This window comes from Drosophila mauritiana, chromosome 2L, assembly GCF_004382145.1.
Source record: "Drosophila mauritiana strain mau12 chromosome 2L, ASM438214v1, whole genome shotgun sequence".
NCBI classification, from domain to species: Eukaryota; Metazoa; Arthropoda; class Insecta; order Diptera; family Drosophilidae; genus Drosophila; species Drosophila mauritiana.
The window spans coordinates 8,786,615-8,810,643 of record NC_046667.1 but is presented as its reverse complement, the minus strand read 5'-3'; the positions used below and the strand labels follow the sequence as shown (position 1 = coordinate 8,810,643).

At 40.2% G+C, this 24,029-nt stretch overlaps 8 protein-coding genes and 1 pseudogene across 11 annotated transcripts; 4 read left to right on the top strand and 5 right to left on the bottom strand.

The window, feature by feature from the left end:
* Nucleotides 1–1,936: 1,936 nt before the first annotated feature.
* On the bottom strand, nucleotides 1,937–2,833 carry LOC117150291 (trypsin-1). The gene has a single exon (XM_033317111.1). The coding sequence runs from the start codon at nucleotides 2,806–2,808 to the stop codon at nucleotides 2,005–2,007; it is 804 nt and encodes a 267-aa protein (XP_033173002.1). The 5' UTR covers nucleotides 2,809–2,833; the 3' UTR covers nucleotides 1,937–2,004.
* Nucleotides 2,834–2,873: 40 nt separating this feature from the next.
* Nucleotides 2,874–3,831, bottom strand: LOC117150293 (UPF0585 protein CG18661). Of its 2 annotated transcripts, none has more exons than XM_033317113.1 (2): nucleotides 3,748–3,831; nucleotides 2,874–3,654 (listed from the first exon to the last, which is right to left on the bottom strand). In XM_033317113.1, exons 1-2 carry the CDS (start codon nucleotides 3,750–3,752, stop codon nucleotides 3,030–3,032), a joined length of 630 nt encoding a protein of 209 aa, XP_033173004.1. In that variant the 5' UTR covers nucleotides 3,753–3,831; the 3' UTR covers nucleotides 2,874–3,029. The 2 variants fall into 2 exon arrangements, with proteins under 2 accessions (XP_033173004.1, XP_033173003.1); XM_033317112.1 differs by having other exon boundaries at nucleotides 2,874–3,693; nucleotides 3,748–3,813.
* A 214-nt stretch (nucleotides 3,832–4,045) lies between these two features.
* LOC117145000 (COP9 signalosome complex subunit 2) lies at nucleotides 4,046–5,885 on the top strand. Of its 2 annotated transcripts, XM_033310496.1 has the most exons (7): nucleotides 4,046–4,203; nucleotides 4,288–4,482; nucleotides 4,542–4,667; nucleotides 4,738–5,219; nucleotides 5,276–5,608; nucleotides 5,666–5,810; nucleotides 5,870–5,885. In XM_033310496.1, the coding sequence occupies exons 1-6, from the start codon at nucleotides 4,150–4,152 to the stop codon at nucleotides 5,808–5,810; spliced, it is 1,335 nt and encodes a 444-aa protein (XP_033166387.1). In that variant the 5' UTR covers nucleotides 4,046–4,149; the 3' UTR covers nucleotides 5,870–5,885. The 2 variants fall into 2 exon arrangements, with proteins under 2 accessions (XP_033166387.1, XP_033166379.1); XM_033310488.1 differs by lacking the exon at nucleotides 5,870–5,885 and having other exon boundaries at nucleotides 5,666–5,866.
* On the bottom strand, nucleotides 5,860–6,940 carry LOC117145020 (protein rolling stone). Its single transcript, XM_033310517.1, has 4 exons — nucleotides 6,594–6,940; nucleotides 6,381–6,482; nucleotides 6,133–6,319; nucleotides 5,860–6,078 (listed from the first exon to the last, which is right to left on the bottom strand). Exons 1-4 carry the CDS (start codon nucleotides 6,913–6,915, stop codon nucleotides 5,862–5,864), a joined length of 828 nt encoding a protein of 275 aa, XP_033166408.1. The 5' UTR covers nucleotides 6,916–6,940; the 3' UTR covers nucleotides 5,860–5,861.
* A 1,009-nt stretch (nucleotides 6,941–7,949) lies between these two features.
* LOC117145011 (protein rolling stone) lies at nucleotides 7,950–9,282 on the bottom strand. The gene is made up of 4 exons (XM_033310507.1): nucleotides 8,931–9,282; nucleotides 8,540–8,641; nucleotides 8,296–8,482; nucleotides 7,950–8,238 (listed from the first exon to the last, which is right to left on the bottom strand). The coding sequence occupies exons 1-4, from the start codon at nucleotides 9,250–9,252 to the stop codon at nucleotides 8,022–8,024; spliced, it is 828 nt and encodes a 275-aa protein (XP_033166398.1). The 5' UTR covers nucleotides 9,253–9,282; the 3' UTR covers nucleotides 7,950–8,021.
* Nucleotides 9,283–11,491: 2,209 nt separating this feature from the next.
* LOC117137169 lies at nucleotides 11,492–12,107 on the top strand (annotated as a pseudogene).
* On the top strand, nucleotides 11,981–15,182 carry LOC117150221 (protein rolling stone). Its single transcript, XM_033317018.1, has 4 exons — nucleotides 11,981–12,235; nucleotides 13,835–14,186; nucleotides 14,326–14,509; nucleotides 14,583–15,182. Exons 1-4 carry the CDS (start codon nucleotides 12,134–12,136, stop codon nucleotides 14,770–14,772), a joined length of 828 nt encoding a protein of 275 aa, XP_033172909.1. The 5' UTR covers nucleotides 11,981–12,133; the 3' UTR covers nucleotides 14,773–15,182.
* Nucleotides 15,183–16,423: 1,241 nt separating this feature from the next.
* LOC117150419 (protein rolling stone) lies at nucleotides 16,424–23,209 on the top strand. Of its 2 annotated transcripts, none has more exons than XM_033317288.1 (7): nucleotides 16,424–16,497; nucleotides 17,232–17,354; nucleotides 20,803–21,052; nucleotides 22,015–22,240; nucleotides 22,312–22,431; nucleotides 22,491–22,674; nucleotides 22,740–23,209. In XM_033317288.1, the coding sequence occupies exons 3-7, from the start codon at nucleotides 20,951–20,953 to the stop codon at nucleotides 23,071–23,073; spliced, it is 966 nt and encodes a 321-aa protein (XP_033173179.1). In that variant the 5' UTR covers nucleotides 16,424–16,497; nucleotides 17,232–17,354; nucleotides 20,803–20,950; the 3' UTR covers nucleotides 23,074–23,209. The 2 variants fall into 2 exon arrangements, with proteins under 2 accessions (XP_033173179.1, XP_033173180.1); XM_033317289.1 differs by lacking the exon at nucleotides 16,424–16,497 and adding an exon at nucleotides 16,543–16,561.
* On the bottom strand, nucleotides 19,797–20,456 carry LOC117150420 (sex-regulated protein janus-B). The gene is made up of 3 exons (XM_033317290.1): nucleotides 20,405–20,456; nucleotides 20,182–20,346; nucleotides 19,797–20,124 (listed from the first exon to the last, which is right to left on the bottom strand). Exons 1-3 carry the CDS (start codon nucleotides 20,454–20,456, stop codon nucleotides 19,901–19,903), a joined length of 441 nt encoding a protein of 146 aa, XP_033173181.1. The 3' UTR covers nucleotides 19,797–19,900.
* Nucleotides 23,210–24,029: the final 820 nt, after the last annotated feature.

Genomic DNA, 24,029 nt, shown 5'->3' with positions numbered 1-24,029 from the left:
ATATATTGCCATACAACTCCAGCCCCATGAACAAATTTGAATAAGTAGAAAGACGAATTCGTTACGACAAAAGTTAAACAACATTTTGTTTTTCAAAGAAAACATTTTTGAAGGTACATAATACAGTTGTAAGTGGAATATAGTTCAAAATAATAGTTTATATAATCAATATTTTTATTTAAATATAGTACTTAATTTACTATTCCTTGTTATTCTGAATTGATGAAAAGTTAAGAAGTACAATGGCGGTATAACGAATCTCTTTTCTGTCCTCACCAATATGCAGTTCGTCATTGCAAAAGCAAGGATTCAATAGATTTTTTATGCTTTCGACAATATTTGTTGTTCACATAACAAATTACAAAAGCTGCATAATAATTTATAACAATCGATTGTTGTTGGACCATCTGGACACACCCACACACACTCGCCTCTGGACTGGCTAAGAGAACAACAATGTGGACGACAATGCAAACAAATCGACAAACTATAATAATAAGACAGTCCCCTGGCATGCCAGCAGATAAAATTAGAGTCCGAGGAGGATGGAGATATGGGCGGGAAAATAGGACCCGACTCGCTGCATTGTCTGCAGCAGCTGCAAAAACTTTCAACATCAATGAAAGGAAACAAACAAATTTTACATTTTCTATGTCTATGTCGGTGGCTCCAATGAACAACAAAAAGGGGAAATGGGGGAAAAAAAGGCAGTGGAAGGCTGAGCGGGTTGGATTCAGCAAGAAAAACAATAACAAAAGCAGCTTAAGTACTGCCACAAGTCGTTAGTCGAGGTCGCCATTCGTGAAAAGGGACCGTACAACTTTAAAGGATAAGCTGAAGTATCCTAATTGCATCTCGAAATGTAAAATGTGCAAGTATGATTGCAGATTATAATGTAAGTATGATGTATGTGCATATAATAATATATAATGTTTGTTAAATGAAGCTAAGTGTGCAGGTGCAGCTCTAAAGATATATCTTAAAGCTTACAAGGATATAAGATATCCTTTCGCTTGCATCAAATATAGTGGCGTCATGCTGTTTCACTTCCTCCCCTGATTAAATACCCCCGAAATTGTGCTGCACATTGACCCACTTGAGTTCATTTGAAAGTTGAAACTTGTACCCCATCTCTCGACATAACCGTTCAATTTGCAGTTCATGTCTTGGCTTCGTTTAGTTCACTTTGCCATTTTTTGCAGCTCCTTGCTGTTAACAAGTTCACGTGCGAAATTGCAATGACCCAAAGGACACAACGACACACACCTGCCGGGCGATTTTCCGCCCGACCCACCCCTTTTAGCACCTGTGGTTCGCCTGCTAACTGCTATGACAACCGTAGATGCTGCAGAGCAACCGAAACGTCAACGGAAAGGCCAGAGGAAAGGCGACTATGGGCGACTAGTGGCCAAGCTCGCAGCAATTTGCAGCATTTAATCAACAATTAGTGAGGCCAGGAAAATGGCTGGGAAAACCCTTCTGGTTTTTCTGACTCTTCTAGTCACCGCACGGCGACTGCAAACGCAGATGAAAAACTTCTCTTACCTCGAATTGGATACTTATGCCACTCTTGCCAGTCAATGCACTCTACCTATGCCAACTTTGTATGTTTTCCTCTTGCCGAAAACTTTTATTTGCCTTCGATCCAATCATTAGGTAAATTTGATCTCGGTTCTTTCGTCTGTCTGCAGTTATTGATATGATGTGGTCATCCATGTCGCTTCCTCCTTCCAGACTATGCCAATATTGGGTCATGGGGTTTTTCTGGGTCAATTGCTTCAGTGGGCGATGATGAATGGATAGCTGCTGTAAGGCAATGTTGAAACTTATTTGATGGCATCGGTTTCAAAAAATATGTAGATCTGTTTACTACAAAAGTCCATGTTTTCCCTAACAATACGCTAGAAAACATTATTTTCATGTAAACTATGAAACCAATACTCAAATCGTAACGTATTTCCATTCCCTTTATTCATTTGGTTTAGTTTTGATGAAGTTATGATCTCAAATGCCACTAACAGAGCCAATCCAGTCACGAACCGCAGAGACGCGCGAGTAAACGCCGGGATAGTTTGGTCGGGCACAGCCGTAGCCCCAGGAGACCACGCCCCAAAGGACACCATCAGCAGCGAGTGGTCCTCCGGAGTCACCTTGGCAGGCGTCCTTGCCGCCCTCCGGCAATCCGGCGCAGAGCATGCGATCCGTGATGCTGCCAAAGTTGCCATAAGCCTCCGTGCACTGCGTCTGACTGACTTTGGGCACCGTAACGGACCGCAGGACGGCTGAGGTCTCCTGGGCGCTCTGCGTGTTTCCCCAGCCGGAGACCAGGACCGGAGTACCGTCGGCAATGTCCGCATCCTGTTCGGGAAGCCCAACGAAAGCCTGCGTCACGTTCTTGGCACTATATTCCTCCAGCTCGAGCAGCGAAAAGTCAAAGTCAATGGTGTAGGCATCGAATTTGGGATGTCGATGGACTCGCTTGATGCCCACCAACTGACCGCCCACAGAAGTCCGCGAGGAGCCAATGCGAACTTTGGATAAGAGTATGGCCGATCCTTCAGTGCAGTGGGCAGCAGTGAGCACCCAGCCCTGAGCGATCAAGGAGCCACCACAGAAGTGATAGCTACGCTGCAGGGAGACCTGATAGGGAATGTCCTTTATGCTAGCCACCTGGCCGCCCACGATGCGTCCATCCAGGCGAGGGCGCCTCACAGTGGCTCCCAAGCTCAGATTTACCAGGAGAATCCCGCATAGAAACAGTTGAAGAATCGTCTTTGCCATGCCGGTCAATCCAATGCTCGATCGCATATGCTGCAGGTGCAACCAAATCCGTCTTTATATATAGTTTGCCAATCGATCAAGCTATTATCAACTGCGTTTTCAGGGTCAATTCCTGCACTCTCGCTCTGACCACTTGGCCTAGTTCGATGAGCAGGCACTTCGACGACAATAAACTTTATTGCCGCCAAAATAAACGATGTTATCTAGGAGCGGGTAATCGCCCAATAGCCTTAGTCTAGTGCACTACTTTATAGCTTTAGCCAGGTCAGGAACTTGTTGTTTGACGGCATCTCCACGAGCTTTTCCAGCTGCAGGCCATTTTCGGCCGCCAAGACCTTCAGGTCCTTAATGTCGCGAACGCCCCAGGAGGCGTCCCTCTGTCGCAGGCTGCGATCGAAGTCCACATTGCTTTGGGGAACGAGTATGCCGTCTTGTGCATATGGTCCATAGGTGAACATCCTGCCGCCCTTCTTCAATAGCTGTCCGGCAGCCCGGAATAGTCCTATGGAGCAGGCCCACGGACTGATGTGCATCATGTTCGAGTTGAACATGTAGTCGTAGCTGGCAGGTGCTGGGGTAGCCTCCCAGTCCCCGGGATCCCGGGTGATGTCCACATGGAATGGCGGGCGTATATTTCCAGTGGGACACTCCCCTGCGTAGGCAGCAATCGAACCGAACTGATTCCTTTCATACTCCGTCGGCTGGAAGCTGATGTTGGGCAGCAGTGGTGCCAGGAATCCCGCATGTTGTCCCGAGCCGGAAGCAATCTCCAGCAATTGCAAATTCTGGGTGGTTTTGTCCACTTGAGAGAGTAGCGCCTCCGAAATCGGTTGCGAATTGCGATCCGCCGAGGGATGCGATCTCTTGGCGAAGCTGCAACGGGGAAGGATGTGCAGGAATCGCTTGGTCAGGCTGTGTTTGTTTTGCATTTAATAGATTAAAAGTTTGTATATCCAGTTTATTTACCTCATTTTACTTGTCAAATAGGATGAAAACAAATGCCGATGTAAGTGATGGGCAGCACTGTTCGAAACTAGGGATGGGCAAAGCTTTACAGCCGTTAAGTAGCAGGGAAGCACGGAAGTCACGGAATTCGGAAAATAACAATTGGGGACTTATAAAGGAAACAGTATACTTTTCTTTATGGTATTAATAATTGCAATTTAGGTATCAGTCGCTATTTAGTTTGCGCATCTCTATTATTCACAGTTATCGATTTCAACAGCTGATAGCCACATTTGACGGCAATATTTTGCTAGTCACCAAACGGTCACACAGTTTTTGCGCTTTGTGTTTTTTTCAAGTAAAATATTCTAGATTGGCAATAATTTGCTCATAAAGCGTAATTTACAAATCCAAACACGTAAAATGTCCGACAACGACGATGACTTTATGTGCGACGATGATGAGGACTATGGATTGGTAACTACCACAGCAATTTGACTGTTTTAGGCGAATTTAAATTAAGCCGGCTTCTGTTGACTCCCCACTTTGAAAATCTCTTAGGAATATTCCGAGGATAGCAACTCGGAACCGGATGTGGATCTGGAGAATCAGTACTACAACAGCAAGGCTCTGAAGGAGGAGGAGCCCAAGGCGGCGTTGGCCAGTTTCCAGAAGGTGCTCGACCTGGAAAATGGCGAAAAAGGAGAGTGGGGTTTCAAGGCGCTGAAGCAGATGATCAAGATCAACTTTAGGCTGGTAAGGAATTGTGCAGCCGGTTGATATATATATGCCTAGCTAATGGGTAATCCCTCCAGTGCAACTACGATGAAATGATGGTGCGCTATAAGCAGCTACTCACCTACATCAAGAGTGCCGTCACCAGGAACCATTCGGAAAAGAGCATCAATTCGATCCTGGACTACATATCCACATCGAAGAATGTAAGTACATAAGCTTCCTTTGTTTTATCCATTGAAGATAAGATGACTTAACAAATATGCCTGATTTCAGATGGCACTGCTCCAAAACTTTTACGAAACCACTCTGGATGCTTTGCGGGATGCCAAAAACGATCGGCTGTGGTTTAAGACCAACACCAAACTGGGCAAACTCTACTTCGACCGCAGTGACTTCACCAAGCTGCAGAAGATACTAAAGCAGTTGCATCAAAGCTGTCAGACGGACGATGGCGAGGACGACCTGAAGAAGGGCACCCAGCTCCTGGAAATCTATGCCCTGGAGATTCAGATGTATACGGTGCAGAAGAACAACAAGAAACTTAAGGCTCTCTATGAACAGTCACTCCACATCAAGTCGGCCATTCCCCATCCCCTCATCATGGGTGTGATCCGTGAGTGCGGCGGTAAAATGCATCTACGAGAAGGGGAGTTCGAAAAGGCGCACACGGATTTCTTTGAGGCTTTCAAGAACTACGATGAGAGCGGATCGCCGCGCAGAACCACTTGCCTAAAGTACTTGGTGTTGGCCAACATGTATGTAAAACAGAAAACAGCAGAATCCATTTGCCTTATGAATTATTTCATTTCAGGCTGATGAAATCAGGCATAAATCCCTTTGACTCACAGGAAGCCAAACCGTATAAGAATGATCCAGAAATCCTTGCTATGACAAACCTAGTAAATTCCTATCAAAACAACGACATCAATGAGTTTGAAACCATCTTGAGGCAACATCGCAGCAATATCATGGCCGATCAGTTTATACGTGAACACATCGAGGACTTGCTGCGTAACATTCGCACCCAGGTTCTTATAAAACTTATTAGGCCCTATAAGAACATCGCTATACCCTTTATAGCCAATGCACTGAACATAGAGCCAGCTGAGGTAGAAAGCCTGCTGGTTTCCTGCATTCTGGATGAGTAAGATATCCATATTTAAGATGATGTGAACTTTACTAACGTTTATTTCATAACCAGCACAATCAAGGGGCGCATCGACCAGGTGAATCAGGTGCTGCAGCTGGACAAGATCAACAGCAGTGCCTCGCGGTACAATGCCCTGGAAAAATGGTCCAACCAAATCCAATCGCTGCAGTTCGCTGTGGTCCAGAAAATGGCCTAAGTACTGCTATTTCCAATTCGATGATGATTATTAAATTTGCTAGAATTTATCCTAAACAGTTGGAGATGATTCATTGGGCGTAGCTTTTAAGGCTGGTGCTTCCTCCTTCCTTTTGCCACAACAGTTGTACATTGACATCCGCAGCCTGTAAATTCCAAAGGCCACGAGGGAAAAGCAACAGATCAATGCCAAACTCGCGCAAACGAATCCAATCGCCAGACCAGGTCGAGCCCAATCCAGGGCGAAGTAGATAAAACGATTACCGTCCCTGCAAGAGTAATATTAAGCTGAAAGTTGGATAAGATTGCAAAGCTTTACTTACATGTCGGTTCCGCCGGCCCAATAGTAAATAAGGGAATGCAACAGGAATATAAGCACCACCGAAAAGGGATACACAAAGTGCATAAGACGGTTAGGATAGGCCACCATAAAGCAATCGAAGACCATGCAGATCGAGTTGAATGCATGGCACCACAAGTTGTAAAGCTCACCTGCCACTTCTGGCATGGCTAAGAGAGATTAAACAGGTCTTTAAAATAGGGTAATATGGATTTTAAGACCTAAGCTTACTTGATGATAGAGCAGCCCAGAAGACGGTGGTAATCAACATGGATAATACCGACGTGGTGTAGTGTGAGATCCAGTAAATTTTTAGAGCACAATGTCCGGGAGCTGAAAGTTTTATTATAGACTGGCTGACTTAATACTGTTATTACCCTTTTACAACTAATACTTGGCGAAAGTAAAAGTTTATTCATTCCCTTTACAACGACTAATACTCACCAAAATAAGATTGATTGAAGTAGTAAATAGTGGCGATTACAGCCCCGTAAGTGCAGGTAAATAGACACAGTGTAAATCCCCAATCCGTGAGAAAAATAAACCATCGACCGCCATTGAAATCCTGCATCATGCTGCCAATGACTCCAGCGGCAAAGAAAGCAGCCAAAGCCCATCTATACAAAACCCAGATTAAATTCCGCTCTCCATTCTGCCATTGCGATCGGCAAAAGACTCCAGGATCTTCATGGTGCAGCGAGAACTTTGACCGCCGAAACTCCTCCTTTAGAGGCTGGCAGCAGGACTCTGTGTTCGCATCAACCATTATTCGATGGACTCGACTGGAGCTAGTTATTACGTTGGTGGTAAAATGCAGACTGATGAAGGAACAGGTGTTCCATTGGCTTAATAGCCACATTCACCGCTCTGAATAGAGGTAATCGTGTGGTACTAGCCGTATAGAATTATCACGATCCTTATCATCCTGTTAAGAACCTTTTATGTCTGCTTCGGCAGCAGAACTCGCTCCCGATAAGACCCCCAGCGTGGACAAGGTCGGTCAGAGCGGTCGACTGAATCGAACTTTGATTCGAGCCACATACCATACATACCATTAATCTTCCATCTAGCGCAGTCGCGGTAAAAGCTATTGGTATTTGAAAAGTCATATTCGGAATTTCCTGGTTTTCTGCTGGCGCATAAAACAGTTGCTCACTATTGGACTCCAAGTGTCGTATGATTTCGGCTTCGTAGTACAACTCTTTGCTAATAGCAGATATCATTGGGAATTCTTGATCAGAGTCCATGATAAACCCGATCGGTTCATACCATATTCCCCAGCAGCGGCGAATCACGGAAACCCTATCAGTAGTTGTTGTTAAGATAGAGAATAAAAGCTCGATTCTAACACTTGAACAGCCACTATCGACCTGTCTGCCAAATCGTTTTCCGATATGAAAATCGAGTTTTATAGTGGCCATTGATACTGCCAAATCAAACAACATTATAGACTGAAATAATCGTATATAAATTCAAACATATGATTGTCTTACAAGCAACTTGAATGTTCATTTAAAGAGTTGTAAAATATTTTTCGAAGTGAATTGGAAAACAGTGGGCTTTAAATAATATTTAGATGTTGTTTATTATCTATCTATTTGTAACATTAGCACAATTTTAGTTTGAAGCTTTAAACAATAATTCATTCAACAAGCTCGCGGTGAAGAGCACTCTATGAATACACCCTTCTCAACAGGACTTCCTGCTCAAAATTAAGAAGAGTCCTCCGATCCTTGGGTTCATGGAGGTAGATTAATAGAAAATACACATATGTACATCAGAGCCTCTAGAAGTTATTTAAAAAATGTAATCGCCTTTTATAAGTACACAGCCTTCCTCTTTGGAAACCAACTAAAAACATTATAACTAGACTCAAACAGTTTGTGCTGGTTCTTTGGGCGGAGCAGTAGTGGCTGGAATTTCATCAGGCTTCTTGCTGCACGATTCGTAAATAGAGATACGTAATCTGTAGAAACCAAAGACCAACACACAAAAGCAGCTGACCAGAACCACACTTCCACATACAGTGCCAATGGCCAGACCTGGTCGCTCCCAGTCCAAGATGAAGTAGATGAAGCGATTTCCCATTCTGTGAATATTATATGGAAATAATAATTTGTTTAACATATTCTATAGCTGCACTTACGGATCTATGCCGCCAGCCCAGAAGTAGATCAAGGAGAACACTCCATAGGTAATGCCAGCCGTAAAGGGATACACAAAGTGCATAATTCTGGTGGGGAAGGCCACCATAAAGCAATCGAAGATCAGGCAAATGGAGTTAAACGCATGGGCCCACAAGTTGTACAGCTCAGCACCCATTCCTGGCATGGCTATAAGAAAGTATCATAAGTACAAATATTTTCTAATTAATTAATATCGAAACTTACAAGGATAAAGGGCGGCCCAGAAGACCAGGGTGATCAGCATGGCTAGGACTACAGTGGTGTAGTGGGATATCCAGTAGATCTTCAGAGCCCAACTGCCAGGAGCTAAAAGTTGTAATTGATAATAGTTAAACAATTGATTGATAATGTAACTATATAAATTGGGGTATTTCCTGACAATTATTGTTAAGCCCATAAGAACTACGAACCGGCGGAATATTCCCAAAGTTCGAATTTCAATTTGGTAATTAGGTCTTATCTTGATCATTCACCTATTAATAGTTATTGTACAGCTAGAGGCTATAGCTAATGCAATTATAAAAGGGATTTTTCAATAATTATATGATTTTATTTTATTTAACAATAACTTCTATCTGTATCTAACAATACTCACCGAAATAGGAGGGCTTTATGAAGTAGATGGTGGCGATTATGGCGCCATAGGTGCAGCAATAAAAGCACAGGGAAAAACCCCAATCCGTGAGATAAATGAACCAGCGACCACCGTTGAAGGTCTGAACCATGCTGCCGATCACACCGGCTGCGAAGAAAGCAGCCAGGATCCATCTGTATAGCAGCCAGATGATATTCCGATCGCCCTTCTGCCATTGCGAGCGACAGAAGACGCCAGGATCATCGTGATGCAGAGAGAACTTGGAGCGTTGGAACTCCTCCTTCAGGGGCAGGCAACATGGCTCCTGGCTCTTGTCACGCATCTCGTTGGCTGGATGAACTCGTCGTCGGTTTCGCTGGACTAGGAGGGCCAACAGAGTCCAGAGCAGGTGGCTTCCTTGCCGGTAGATCGCAGACTGACGAAGCCAAGCGGCACAGGTGTCAAGTACGCTGAATGGATGGCCATTTTTAGCGCAAATCGTTTCGGCTTGAATCGGGGTAATCGGCTGTGATAGGCAACGCTTCAGTTATCTGGATCCTTATCACCTGGACAAGTACCGTTTATGTCAAATTCGTCGGCAGCGCACGCCTTTGATAAGCCCGAAAAAACCTGGTCCTCGTTGTGTACAAGTGCGGTCAGAGCCATAGACTGAATTGAGCCCAGACGGGTGGTCCGTGAATGGGTACTCTTCCCGCACCATTGCCATTAATATCCCGCGATTGGGCCCAGACCCACAGCAATCGATGGCCCTGAATTTTTAAACATTTTTGGGAATTTTCGCATATGCAAGGCAATAAACATATTGATAAACAAACGTGTTCCTCAAGTTCTGGCGGTTTTTCCTCCTCGACAAGCCAAAAGTCGTATAGCCCTCAGACTCAGACGCGATAAGAGTACGCCGAAAAATAATCAATTCAAAATCATATTTGATTGAAAGCCCTTCTAATTGCAGATCGTAGAAACTATGGCTTTTCCTCAAACAATCTTTTTGTGTGATTTCAAAGAATCAAAAGTATCTTTGATGTATTTGCTCTTTTATTTCCTAAAATGGGGGAGTTTTTCACACTCATTTATTGGTTCGACTATCATTATACGAGTATGTTCAAAGTGGAGTAAATTTGATTGACGTTGTTTCCTTCGCTGATAGGAAGTGTTGAACCTGAAATCAGTGTACTCAAAGCAAATATTTTGCAAAAGCTTTTGGGAATGTCCAAAAGATTACAAAAAAAACATTAAAATACTAGTTTACTTGTACTTCATTGAATGAATCATGGGTTCTATGATAAGGAAAATAGTAAGACAGAAAAGCGACGTAAATAGAGCTTTTTGGCAAAACAGGGTGCTTTTTATGTTCATAATTTTGATTCATCATTATTACTCTACCTAAGTAAAAATAAATCCGAACAGTTTATTGGTATAAAAGCTTCACATCGAATTTGTGAAGTCTTTATTTGTTTTGTTTGAAATAATGAGAAAATGAAAAAAATATATAAGCCTATCCAATTCCATTAATAGTAATGCTTCCAGGGGGAATTCTTAGATTTTCAAAGCCAAACACATTCAATTGATAAATTATTTGTAAACAACCGATCTCTGATTTCATAGCACGCAAACTATTGTTGATAGGAAATTTTGCACGAAAATCTGTCAGTTGTCAGGTTATTCCCACAGAATCAAGCCAAAGGTTAAATGAATCAACATCTCCGTTGAAATTGTCTTTCAATTACAGAGCCAAATTAAATTTATTCAAGAAGTAGGAAGTTTCTTTATTTACAACAAATGTCAACGACACTTTCGATTTCTTGTTACCGACCAATGGCACGGTCAACAAATACAGGGTATCGATCTAGTTGCCCTTTTGATTACTTGCGAATTTGATGAAATGGGTATGCAGAGTAATTGATCATGGAATGTCCAATGTAATCGACGCAGCCCGTTTGTTAGAAGCTCGAATTGCTTCAAGTTCAGCCAGAAATTGATACTGAAACTGCAGTGGAGCTTGTTGGCTAGCCCAACCAACAGCAGGGTATTAATAATAGTAAATAAACTTAAATCGTATGGACGTTATTTATTCACTGTTAAAAATTCCATAAAATCGGAAATTGATAATGATTACACGGTAATCAGCAAATACATCACAAATTCCCATTAAAATTTCAAGTATTTTCAGTGCCTGCACGTGAATCCGGCTAATGATATCTACTAATATAGATAAATATAGCACACAAGCTGCAATCAAAAATGAATTTTTTGCTTATCTAATGAACAGCGCTTAATTTACTACTAATTAGCTAATTTGAAGTGCATGGTAGACACTTCGATCCGATGGATTAGATAAGACCTAGCCCACTTTGCTTATCGCTCTGCAAAAAGCCAACAAATATAGGTCAGCTGGAATTTCGAGCATCCAGTGCTGCACGCCAATTTGGGGGTTTGGAGCTTTCGGGTGTTACTCGCCGCTAATGGAGAGATCTTAATTGGCCGACCTCCATGGCTTCAAGTTCAGTGCTGGTCAATCGTGACATATGTGAGTGCTGTCAATAATACCACTGATACTCATAATGCCGCTCGTTAAACGGTTCCCACCGAACCAGAGGGCGGTACTTGCTATTTGACACTCTTTCGGCTGGCGAGTGCTCCACATTATATTAAATTGAATTTGGTGGCGATGTCTCGCTATAAAGCATGATACGCCCGTAGTCGCTGTGTCCAATTCCCGTTAGGCCACCAACCAACCGACTGGAATCGAGCGATCCACCAATTCTCGATGCGATACGATCCAAACCGAACCGATTCCGGCATTCAGTCCGCCGTTTGAAGAGCTCGAGTGCGCGTGCCAACTGGATCAGCTCCCCACAATCCCATCCCTCTGTACCTTAAAAAGCATATACATATACATATATATGTATAACTGTAGTTTTTCAAGATCACGGCAGAGAGCATTGCATCGCTCCTTGCTCACACCTACACCTCTACGCGCCTTTAACTCTCTCAATCTCTCCAGTTCGGCGCTCGTGTCGGTCGTAAACATAACTCAAAAAGCGCTGGTGAAGTCAGTAGCCGGCTAAACGCGACTCGGGTCGGAAGTCTCCGCTCCTGGCAATCAGAAAATCCCCACCACGCGATAAGGGTGTACATAAAAAAAAAAAACGGGAAAAAATAAATAAAACAAGTTAAATAAATATATAAGAAAATCATATGAAATGCAACTTTTCGACGACTTTTGCAAAAGCTTCAACAAGGAATTGCAAAGGGCGAATTTCGGCTTTGCGTACAATCGAGTTCACTTATTCTACAGATCTCAGGTGAGGACAGTTTTCCACGTAATAGTCGTCCAAACACAGCCGTCTTTATCGGTGCTGTTACAACTCAGGTGGTGGTGTGGTATCATACGTGCAATGCAAATAGCAGTAGCGAAAATAAGTATATACATAGTAAGTAGTCACTGTCATTAGTGTACCGTGCAAAAACTTCGTGTGAGATCACAGAGGCACGTGTTTCTTAAATATGAAAGGCCAAGGTGCTGGTTGCTGGGTCGCAATGCATTTGAAATGCTGTTCCCAGACGACTTCGCACTACGACCCCGGCTATCAGCAAATTAACTAGATAAGTGCAATAAAAAACATGATATAAACATGATAAGCGAAACACCCGAAAAAGGGTTTTTTTTTAAAGCAAACCATTAAAATTCCTATAATAACAAGTTAACGAAGCTCCGCACTTTAAGCTAAAATATAAACTGAGTTCCCCAGGGCATCGTTTGTCTGCCAGCCATTAGAAATACACTTAAAAGGTAAAAGTGGCTTATATACCAAAAGTTCATTAGAGTGTGCTCAACAACAACAAAAAAGCGAAGTTCACAGAGAACATAAAATGTTATGGTGAGAACACACTGTACACGCAGGCATTGTTAATTAATTCGTATTTAATTAGCACAGCTAAACTAAAAGCTGGGCTCCATTCAATGTTGTATTGCTCTAAACAAATATCACACATAGAACAAACTAAAGTGTAACCCAAATGAATATGAAACTATGTTTTTAACCAAATGTTCATGAATGAAATCACAGTACCAAAAATCATCCATTTAGAGTAAAAGAATCTTTAAACGCTAGATATTTGAGCAAATATAAGAGTTATATGGACACAGATATCTACAAGACCATATGATGATACCACGTTAGATAAGAATTATGAAGTTTGCAGCCCACTTTTTTGACGATTCATGCTGAGAAAATACCAATCTGCGCTACATTAATGTATTTGTGCCAACATTATGAGTCATTTTCGAATCACCAAAATAAATTCCCTCGAACAAGCCAAGTACTGAAAATCACTGATAGTTATTGGAGCTCCTCGAATAAAACTGATTACACATTTCTCACGAATGAAATAATAATCAAATCAAAACAGGAACCAGACAATAGTTTGGGCGCTCGCCATAAATATTCTGGGTAGACCTTATCAGACAGCCAACAAGTCCATAAACATCCATGAAGGATCGCGTAATCTAACGAATCAATGTTTTTATTTCCGCAATATTTAAGTTCTAAACAAATCAATTTGAATAATACTCTACGCACGCAACACTAAAAACTGTGATGCGAAGGTGATATCAGTTAGACAGGCCCTAATTCTGACTACGTCATTGCTAGTGATAAGCGTTTTGCTGTCATTTGTTAACGCGGGCAAAGGTGTGGAATATTTTAATTAAAATATTACATGATTATTAATCGATGATCGTGTATGGGTCGCGCTGGGGCACGCGATAAGGAATTCGCTATCAATCACAGCAACAATGTAACAATGAATTATTGCACATATATAATAAATTTAATTTAATCAATTGAATTATTATTATTTATTATTAAATAGCTAAAACTATATCATTCTCGTGTTTGCAGTGGCAAAAAGATGAGATCAACACAATATACTTGCTCTACCGATGGATTTGGGCGCTGTTCTTCCTGGGCGTGTACATCATGTGCGTTGTCGTTCAGTTTTGCGATGGAAAGTTCTTCATCTACATGACCAACTGGGGATTCGGGCTCTGCACGATCACCATGCTGATCTCCGCCGTACAAGTCACCTGCTGGCACTTCGATGTGAGGAGCACCCGGAGCCTGGTACAGGAGTCCGGTCACAAGGCGGAGACGTCGAGGGGCCTGAAAATCTACTGGTGGCTCTACAATATGACACTGTCGCTGGCTCTGATCATATCAACAGTATACTGGGTGTTCCTCCATGGAAAAATGAGTGAGTAGTGCCGTATCTGCGTTTGTTATTTACTTGGCACTGGGTGGGTGTGCAAGCTATTACATACCTTACGATATCTATGTACAATAGACAGAGGGTATATTTTATTTCAAATTTAATGTATTTCCCTTCGTTACAGACAAGCCCATGCGATTCCCTGCCATCAGCATCATCACCCACGGCATGAATTCTGTGATGATGCTAATCGATTTCCTGGTCATTGCATTTCCGCTTAGGATACTGCACATGGTGTACGGGATGAGTCTGGCGATATTATTCTTTGTTTTCACGCTGATCTACCATTTATGCGGGGGAACAGATGAGTGAGTGGAATCTTGGAATCTTACCCGTATTCCTTGCAATTTATAGCTCATCACCTTCACAATTCTCCTGCAGATTTGGCAATCACTACGTGTATCCCATTCTGGATTGGAACAATCCCAACCGCTGTATGGTGACCTTTGTGGGCATCTTCGTGCTCATCATGTGCTACTGGGTGCTGCTCTTTGGACTCTACAAGTTGAAGAGAATGTTCAATAGGGCATTCAGTGTGGTTTGGTCTCCTCACGCTGTGGGCCTGATATGAGGGATTTAAAACACACAAAGTCATTCAATATCACCTCATTGGCACCCGCACGTATACCAAGTTCTATATGCATCGCCAGCATTATGTAACTCCCATTAACAAATCCATCCAAAAACGACACTGAAAAGGGAGTCGCACAATTGCATGCATTTATTTATATCTAGTATTTCATATTGTAAGTTTTAATCATCTGGTTCCTTAACATTGAATTGGTTTAGTTAGGTTAATTCTTATACATTATGTTGTTATTGCATATTTGGATTAAATAGTATAAATATGAAATTTGTTGAAAATACTCTACCCAAGGGATAGATCAAAAGAATAATGGAATTGTATAAAAATATATAACGAATATCAAAAGTCGAAAGAAACGAAAGTGAATAAAGAAAATGTGTCGTTATTTAATTTAATTGTGGGAATCGAATATATTATTATAATAGCCATGAACAATATTTTGAAGGGCAAGCAAAATAAGTTTTAAAAAGCTTGTATTTATGTTTATTTTTGCTGTTTTTTTTTTATTGACAATTTTATCAGTAATTTAAACGAGTTCATTCAAAATTTAAACAATTGTAGCAAGATATATCATTTTAATTGTTCTGCATTGTGAGCAAGTTTATCTCTAGTCTTTGGAAGCAATCTGTAATTAATTTTTCAAAATGTTTTTTTAATACCCTTTCATCTTTTATCAGCACAGTAGAGGTCATTAAAACATTGACTGTAAAGTGGAACAGGTTGAATGACACTAAAGATTTCGGTAACCGGAATACTTACTTTTTCGCTTACTTTTCTAACCCAAATCTCAAGACTTTTATTCTGCTTCAATGAAATGGTTACTAAGCTTTTTTCATTGTAATGTTGCAATTAGACTACAAATTCTGTTTTGAGCTCTTTCTAAATATTATGAAATAGAACAATTAAGACATTAACACGAACGAGCTCTTTTCTTCTCTTTTATACCAAGCTGTACACGCAGGTAAAATATACTTTTATGTGGCTGCAAACATTTGCCAAATAAAAGCACACACAAATGCACATATTTAGGTGAGCGAGTAATTAAGCCCAAAGTGGACAAAAGAGGAGGGCAAAAACAGAGCCAAAAGCATCCATCGTTTTTTATGGCTACTTGGTCGTTCTGTCAATACAATACCCAAACACTGTAAAAAATGAAGGCATATCAATTTGAAATTTTTTATTAAAAACATCAATATCAATAGATTTAAGATCATTAAAGAAACTTCATGCGACAATGGTCCACTCTGTATTCAAAATAATTCTTTAAAACTGATAAGAATTTTAAGAAATATATTGCTGATAATCCTCTGTGGAATTCCGATATAAGATGCCAAATTATAAAATTAAAGAGAATTTGTATTAAAATGAAATGTTTTGTAAGCGAAAGGCATAAAACAAAACGTTGAAGGGTCTTAAAATTCACAAGCACAAATTTAAGTTATAAAATCCCAGAATTGTTTTCTCTGTACAGCTTCTCTCTTTCTCTCTCTTTTGGCTCTGCCGTAAAATACATGTGCAAGCACACCTGCCTGCGTCGACGTCGCCGTCAGCTGCGCAGTCGCCGCCGCGTCTGCGCTTACGATATTATATCGTAATACGGTGACTCCAGCTAAGCAGCAAAAAAAACGGCAAGCCGCGATCAGTTTTGATTCTTGCTTCGCAGCGAGAAGTTGTGATTTCTCGATCCGATCGCCGCATTTTAAGCTTTTGGTGCGTTACTTAGTAGTATTAACATGGTTTTTGCTGTTGTTTCTATGGCTGTTCTGGTGCATCGGTGCGTGAATGTGAAGTGATCGGAGGGTGTAATACTCAAACAGACTACAAATCCGCTCACAGCAAACAAACAAACAAGCTCGAAATGGCTGGATACCGTTATGCAAAGTTGTTGTTACTGTTGCTGTGGTGACCCAAATAGAAATTACCAACCGGGCCAAAAAATAAAAGACTATTCAAGCCAACAGACCGCGTTTATAATCGACAAAGTACATGGCGAAAAAAAAAACGATGCAAAATGTGTGCTACTTGACAAATTGGCAAAGTAAAAGCAAACTAACAAAGATTGAAAAATAGCTAAGATTTATTTAAAGAATTCTTGTTAGTGTGCTGTATGTGCGCTCGGTTAATTTAAAAGGCAAATAATTCAAAAACAAACATTAACAAATTAAATATATACCTGAAATAAGTTATTCTAAACAAGAAGATAGATATATTCTATACCATTGCTTGCCAGATTTGTTAATCAAATTAGTTATTGGAGTTGGAAATATGTACTCATCTAAATTATTTACTTGGTTTCTATAAGTTCAAGTCCATTTTTTTATTCGGATTTCTTGTAAATTTTGCGTTCTTAGATGTACATATATTAGAATAGAGTTTCTACTTTTGTGGCATTAGTTTTGCATACATATTGGCTCATTGAATTTACGATATGCTTGAAATTTTAGGCACGTCCCCAAAAAACGTTAATGAAAAAACGAGCCAAGTGAGCGATTAAAAGTTTCCTGTTCACCAAATAGCAACAAATTCAAGGAGCGGCAAACCAATTTGTTTAAAGCGGTAATTTGAAGGTAAGTTAAGCCGTGTAAAATCTGCAAATGCGGTCTAAATACACATTAAATCTTTATTGTTAGCTAATTAACCGGTATGCATTAGCAAACTAGTTAGTGGGCATTATTCTGCGGTTTAAATTAAAAGTAAATACAGGGCATTTCAGATTTGTTTATATATATATTCTCACAAATATTATAATTTTATTAGCACTTTACTACTTCGCTTCCGCTTGATTATCGAGTGAGATAATTATTTTTTTACACTTTCAGTTATTGTACACTGACCTCGTTCAATTCGATAATGACACCTATTGGAAAACCGGCTTTGTTTCGTAACAGAAATTGATCATGGAGAATATGTGGTGATCATGAGCTATATAGAAAATTATAAGGCAAAATTATAGCTTTTTTAAGTAAGAATTAAATATAGCAAGCACTCCTATATGTATAGCTGCATTTCTGAGATATTTTAGCCAAATAAACAAAATTGGCGAAATAATCATAATTGGCACTCTGCGGTTAATCAACAATCCGCATACCAATTATATTGAGGGCTCCAATCACCAATCAGGATTTATCAATTGGCTAATTAACGTCTAAAAGTGGTCGATTAAAAACTTAAGAATTTTTATGATCATTTTCGATTGGCCTTTTGGACGAAACTTTTGGACATCCACTTCAAGCCCATATGAAAGTTTCGATTGGCTATGATTAACATTAACATAAGAAATGCTTTCAATGGCGTTGAACTCTTTTGATTTCACTTTCTATTGGAGTGATTGAAGCGATTGTGACTGCTGAATAGATGACGTGTCTTATCTAATCGAGTCGATCTTGATGAGGGAGTAGATATCATGGGAATCTAAAGTCTTCGGCTTGCCATTCCATTCACTCGAGTGGTTTGACGGCATTCAAGACGAATATTTATTTACACAGCTTGTAAAGGTCAACAAGTTTTATTTTTTAAGGTTCAATGTGGTACAACTTCAAGAGCCATAAACCTATATATCATTTGGCTACAGTGCGTTTCATTGATAAAGGGCATTTCAACAAAGTGACTCAATTATGCTTCAAAGTTTTATCGTGCAAAAAAATTACGCCGAAATTGACAATTATAATCAAGTGTGGAAGTCATAAGGAATACTCAGAATAAAAACAGTACAAAATTACACACATTTATGAATCAAACTACGTTTTAGCCTTACCGTTTCGTCACGCAAGTCAAACATTTGTAGGTTGAAGCTAGTTTTTTGGCATATTTTGTTGACGAAAATGAAGCCTGAAGCGACAGTCGAAAAATCGTGTAAATAAAATGTAGACTAAACAAGACACCAAAATGTCTTGGCCACCAAAGTGGATGGCTCAGAGTTTGTTAACTGAATTAGCCGGCCTCCTTCCCTCACTTTTTAGCTCGTTAAAAAGATTCATTAGCGTGCCATGCGAGCAAGTTCAGGGACAATGAACATCGCGCACTCGAAAAATGTTTATATCAGAGTTATACTCTAGAGAAGTAATTATAATTTAGACGGGTATGGCGCCACGTTTGTGTAAAGCCAACGCGATTGCCCTGAAAATTATGACTGAATACAATTTTAGGGTCTAGTGTAGCGGACAGAAAAGCTGTTTGCGATTCTGGTCTAGATGAAGCATATGCCGTCTTAATGAACACTTAGTCCGTCTATTGATATTTAGCCTTTTATTTAAGCACAACAAGCTAATTACTGTATTATTGCATCATTAAATGATTTTGAGACCAAGGTTAAAGAGAAACTGGCTTTTTGAGCACTATCTTATCGGGAATGCTGAGGTTGCTCAGGCAATGAGAAGAAAAACAAAGATGTTTTATCTAGTCATAGGCCATTATGCAGATTGCTGTAAATATTCTTTAGAGCTTAAGTACTTTGTTAATTACTCAGCTCTTTTATTGACGTCCTACCTCAAGGTACGTTTTTTTTTTAGTATAGCCTCATTTCTGTGCCTTAGTGGGCTACTAAATTATTTTATTGGGTAACCTTATATTCAATTTTTGCAATTAACAATCAACCGATGACGGGCAATAAACTGCCGAGGGTCTCTTTTTGTTACCCTCGATGAAGCGAATAATTATTCACTGAATACATAATAATAGTGCGCTCAACGATGCGAATGAACTGTGTGGTAAATTGATCCATAAATGATGCTACCCCCACCGTGCCAATTTATATAATTATATGAATAGTCGGCCATACAATAGTAGCATTATTAGCACGATTAAGCAGTCTACTTAGCTCCAGCTTTTGAACCTTCGCAACTTGGGTTTCGCATTTTGCACACTAGCCTGTAACCTTTTTGGGTCAGCTTAATCTTAAAAAGAGCGAAGATTTAACTGCCCGTTATGGCTTAGTAGATAAACTAAGCAAACAAAAAATGGCACAAACATTGGTCAAAAGTTCAGGGATAAATATTAAATGGAAAACCTCATTACGTATAGTCAAATTTAATTCAAATTTCTGTAAGCTATGCACACAGTCGTAAGACCAAAATTTGTAAAAAATAAGTCGAGCCAATAGTGAGTACACATTTTTCTAGGGTTCCATTCCACCAGATTCAGCATCGATCTTGTGATCGTTATAGATGGGTTGCAGTAGCTCACGGGCAGCTTCGTGATCGGCCTTTCCCAGGGCCTGGGATCTTCCATAGAGCTTGATGTACTTCTTTTCCTTGTCGTGTACCAAGTAACCACCTCCAAGACCCTGGGTGCACAAGCCCATCGCCTCAGCCTCCTTTTTCAACTCATCGTATACGTCAACTGGGAAAATGGAAGAATGTTTGTAACCTTGAGGTCATGAGAACTATCTCAACTCACGATGGTACTTGGCCTTGGAAAGGCTGCGAATCACCTGCTTGGCGCTGCCCATTTCCCCATGGATGTAAACGTGGGCCATCATGTACTTCGATTTTCCACTTTCCACTTTGGCAACAGGAAATGCGACTAGACTTCGCATCGGCTTCTCACAATAAAGTCGAGCCACTACATTTACAGATGTTCCATGGTAAATAGCATAACCCACTAGTGAAAGGCTACTTACCTTGCATCATTGGCCGCCAAACGGGCTTAAGAAATTTTCCAGCAAACTCCATCTCAAAAAAAAAAAATATTTTTGCTTTTTATTTGTGTACTAGCTGTCGACTATACTGAGAATGAAAAGTGAATAGCCTAAGGTCCCGAACAAGCTCGATGAGTGTTTTATAAATGTTTACTAAGGTTCGGAAAATTGGGTGCTAAAAAAATATTATTACGACATAGATATCTATAAATATAAAATATGAAATGAAAAGCATATCCATCGAGAATAAACAATTATATTACAGGCAGTCATAAACTAATGCATTCTGTTTATAGCTAGGCAATAATTTTATGGCCCCAAATATAATTAATTAAGTTATTTTTCTGTTTATTAAAACTGTATTTTCCCATTAATTATAGTGAATCGTGATAAGCAATATACAGCTGCGCGGAGAATGGAATTGCTGAGTACGATTTTTATTACATAATCGTGCTGGGAATCACTGCTTTCGCAAAAGCTCCAAACCAAATATAAAGTCAGGTTCTTAAGGGCTCAGAAGCTAGCGAGATGAGCAAACTACAGGTGATCGTGCACCCGGTGAAGAAAGAGTTCCAGCGCAAAAGCTGCGGCTTCGACCATGATACGCCCGATGATTTTGTCAAGTCTCAGGTAAGAATTAAGTTAAGGTGGGGGATGGGTCAATTTAAATAGTTCAATGAAACGTTGACGACAGTACAAATAATCGCGTCCTTGGGCCTACGAGAAAAACGCCTCCATTCGTCACGCACCTGAGCAGGTGTGCTTCTATTTGCTTTGCACTCAGGTCAATGTACACGGTGGGCATATAAAAGTGCAGGCTGTCGTAAGCTACGATACTTTAAGATGGCTCTAGAGATCAATCTGGTTACACTTGTCAAAGGTCTTGGCTTAAATCGCTGTATTAGTGACTCAGATTAAAAGTAAAAGCTTACTTTAATATAAAATCCCTAACTGAAGTAGTTTAGTGCATGCAATAACGACTTTTCTGTTGATCACACTTCGATGTATTACAAAAATTTGCTATTTTTATACCTCAACCAAAAAAATGCCAATTTGTTTTATATTACTTGACCGAATCGAATCTCCTTTACCATTCGTGAAAGACATTGGCCGTTTTACCATTTTGTATGGGGCTCACCTTGAGCATTTTTAATGACTTCTTTTATTCAGAGTATCAATAGAATGAGGGGTCTCTCGATACGAATATATATGCACAAGCTGATATATATGACAGTACACTTTGACTTGTGTACACCGATTGCTCTTGCATTGTAAATTACTGGATTGAAATATTCATAAGCAGCAAGCCGTTACAAATTGTGTGGCAAGTCAAGTAAAAGCAATACTTTAAACATGCGACAGGTACAACAAATTGCGCTTCTCACTAATGGCGACCTTTAACCTTTCTAATACACAATTTTGGAAGGGCTAGGTTGCAGTACGTGCATGATTAAAAATTCACATCGATAGCTTTGGAAATGAATTATAATATATAACGATTTATTAGAAATATCTACATGCAGTTTTCAATAAAAGCTTGTATACAATTCTTATATTTTATGTTAGTTTTAACAATTTTATATCTATTGCAGTGGCAATCATGTACCAAGAGTATGGCCTATTTGTTTTATCGCTGGTTCATGGCCCTGTTCTTTGTGGTAGTGGTAATAATCTCAATGTGGCCAGAAGCGGATGATGAAAGCAGTTATTGGCTCTACTTTATCTACATGACCAACTGGGGCATATGGATGTGCATGTTGACCAACGTCTTGGGTGCTGTTCTAGTCACTATATGGCATTATCATCCAGAATATGCGGGTGAGTACGACATGGCTCTTTTATAAGAACAAAACACAGTGTGCTAATATGCATGGTTTTATATACTCCAGATAAGCTGTTAAATATGAAGAGCTACTTTAGCTATTTCCGTTTGTATTGGGGTATGCACATCATATCTCTGGTCTTGTCCATCGTCATCACCATCATCTACTGGAGCATTCTATATGATGGTAAGTTATTCTTGCACTCAGGTTGCCATATATCATTGACTGGTTTGCGTTTCCTTTAGCTAATGAAAGCGCTTTGGACGCCACGAATGTACTCACTCATGCATTCAACTCGATTTGCATGTTCATCGATCTGTGGATTGTAGCTCATCCCCTGCGGTTGCTGCATATATTTCTGCCAGTGCTATTCGGAGTTGTATTTGCCATCTTTTCCTATATCTATCATTTGTGTGGTGGCATTAACAAGTGAGTTTTATATTTCTAACCACATAAAATGAGCACTGGATTCAACGATATGTCATTCTCTATAGGAAAGGCAAGCCTTATATCTACTATGTGATTGACTGGAGCAAACCTCAGAATGCCTTCATCACGGTCGTTGGCGTCCTTTTGTTGTCCTGTTGCATTTATGTGCTGCTTTTTGCCTTCTTCAAGCTGAGATTATTCCTCCATCGACGCTGTCGAAATGCAAATTTCGTACTGCCCACCAGTGCGAAATCAAATGGGCAAACTAATGGACTAGACGATAAATCCGGAAATGGAATTCAGCACTCACCATCTCGCATATCAATGGTATTGGGCAATTTCGCCGGCTATGAGAATCAGGCTTATTTGCCCACTGGCGAATTGTCGAATAAAGGCTAATAGTTGAGTGCACAATTTAGTCGGTAGTATTTAGTCAAATCAACTTGTAGAATTTATGACCAGTGATATTATATTATATTGTTTTGTGTTAAGTAAATAAATTCGTTCTGCGGAGTATTGTTGCTTAACGGCATTTGAAGGTAAAACCTGGTCTATGTCCTTCGGGAGAATCAATATTTATACTTAAACAAAAAAACATGCTTAAGAATTCTGATCAAAAATTCAAATAGTTAAAAGTTCGAAAAGGAAAGCATGAATGTAGCCAATAGCCTTCGGGGTTTTTCAATTCGTTTGACACGCCCGCCTTTGGGAACTTCACAGTTGATAATTAAGAATTTATATCTGACCATATCAGGATGGCTCGAGGTGCATGTGCACCGAGAAAAATTCTAAGCCAATTAGTAGCCAGTGTGGCTGGGTGTACGAGATGTGTAAATATTTTACTCAAGCCCCTAATCACCTTTGAATGGCCGCATTAGCCCAAATAGGCCCTGAAGGACATTGAGTTGGAGTTAATAAACCTGCAAGGACTGAAGTAATTCTGATTGTGGGGCATCTATTTATAAATGCTCGCAGGTGCCAAGAGATTTTCATTGTTAGTTTCATCTAATTATAAAAATAGATCAATTTATTGTAATTCAACTTAAAGGAACACTTATTTTTTAAACAAAATGAGTGACAAATTTATTATTTTACATGACGCACTGGCATATCATCAATAGTCGTATGTATCTCACCACTTTTCTTTGGACCAGCCTCGAACAATGTGCTCAAATAATTTATTGGATTACACATTTAATTCGATTGTAGGTATTTTCATAATTTCTCATCCTTTCAACGCTAACCAGCCAGTGTCCTTAATCACAGATGTTCGGTTCGAGTTGCTTAACCCTAAGTTGGCCGCCCCCGTCTGCCATTGTGTACACACGTTGGCCAAAACGCGTAGCCTTAATTAA

What these genes read in the sequence shown, in the direction of transcription:
- LOC117150221 (XM_033317018.1), top strand. Translation starts at nt 12,134, where the DNA reads ATGCAACTTTTCGACGACTTTTGCAAAAGCTTCAACAAGGAATTGCAA. An exon ending in ACTTATTCTACAGATCTCAG is followed by an intron (nt 12,236 to 13,834) that starts GTGAGGACAGTT and finishes TCGTGTTTGCAG; the next exon opens with TGGCAAAAAGATGAGATCAA. An exon ending in GTTCCTCCATGGAAAAATGA is followed by an intron (nt 14,187 to 14,325) that starts GTGAGTAGTGCC and finishes CCTTCGTTACAG; the next exon opens with ACAAGCCCATGCGATTCCCT.
- LOC117150420 (XM_033317290.1), bottom strand. Translation starts at nt 20,456, where the DNA reads ATGGAGTTTGCTGGAAAATTTCTTAAGCCCGTTTGGCGGCCAATGATG. An exon ending in TTGGCGGCCAATGATGCAAG is followed by an intron (nt 20,347 to 20,404) that starts GTAAGTAGCCTT and finishes CTGTAAATGTAG; the next exon opens with TGGCTCGACTTTATTGTGAG. An exon ending in TTCCAAGGCCAAGTACCATC is followed by an intron (nt 20,125 to 20,181) that starts GTGAGTTGAGAT and finishes CCATTTTCCCAG; the next exon opens with TTGACGTATACGATGAGTTG.
- LOC117150291 (XM_033317111.1), bottom strand. Translation starts at nt 2,808, where the DNA reads ATGCGATCGAGCATTGGATTGACCGGCATGGCAAAGACGATTCTTCAA.
- LOC117145011 (XM_033310507.1), bottom strand. Translation starts at nt 9,252, where the DNA reads ATGCGTGACAAGAGCCAGGAGCCATGTTGCCTGCCCCTGAAGGAGGAG. An exon ending in CATAAAGCCCTCCTATTTCG is followed by an intron (nt 8,642 to 8,930) that starts GTGAGTATTGTT and finishes TACAACTTTTAG; the next exon opens with CTCCTGGCAGTTGGGCTCTG. An exon ending in TGGGCTGGCGGCATAGATCC is followed by an intron (nt 8,239 to 8,295) that starts GTAAGTGCAGCT and finishes TAATATTCACAG; the next exon opens with AATGGGAAATCGCTTCATCT.
- LOC117145000 (XM_033310496.1), top strand. Translation starts at nt 4,150, where the DNA reads ATGTCCGACAACGACGATGACTTTATGTGCGACGATGATGAGGACTAT. An exon ending in TCAAGATCAACTTTAGGCTG is followed by an intron (nt 4,483 to 4,541) that starts GTAAGGAATTGT and finishes TAATCCCTCCAG; the next exon opens with TGCAACTACGATGAAATGAT. An exon ending in TACTTGGTGTTGGCCAACAT is followed by an intron (nt 5,220 to 5,275) that starts GTATGTAAAACA and finishes ATTTCATTTCAG; the next exon opens with GCTGATGAAATCAGGCATAA.
- LOC117145020 (XM_033310517.1), bottom strand. Translation starts at nt 6,915, where the DNA reads ATGGTTGATGCGAACACAGAGTCCTGCTGCCAGCCTCTAAAGGAGGAG. An exon ending in CTTCAATCAATCTTATTTTG is followed by an intron (nt 6,483 to 6,593) that starts GTGAGTATTAGT and finishes TAAAACTTTCAG; the next exon opens with CTCCCGGACATTGTGCTCTA. An exon ending in CTGGGCTGCTCTATCATCAA is followed by an intron (nt 6,320 to 6,380) that starts GTAAGCTTAGGT and finishes AATCTCTCTTAG; the next exon opens with CCATGCCAGAAGTGGCAGGT.
- LOC117150419 (XM_033317288.1), top strand. Translation starts at nt 20,951, where the DNA reads ATGAGCAAACTACAGGTGATCGTGCACCCGGTGAAGAAAGAGTTCCAG. An exon ending in CTGGAGCATTCTATATGATG is followed by an intron (nt 22,432 to 22,490) that starts GTAAGTTATTCT and finishes CGTTTCCTTTAG; the next exon opens with CTAATGAAAGCGCTTTGGAC. An exon ending in TTGTGTGGTGGCATTAACAA is followed by an intron (nt 22,675 to 22,739) that starts GTGAGTTTTATA and finishes CATTCTCTATAG; the next exon opens with GAAAGGCAAGCCTTATATCT.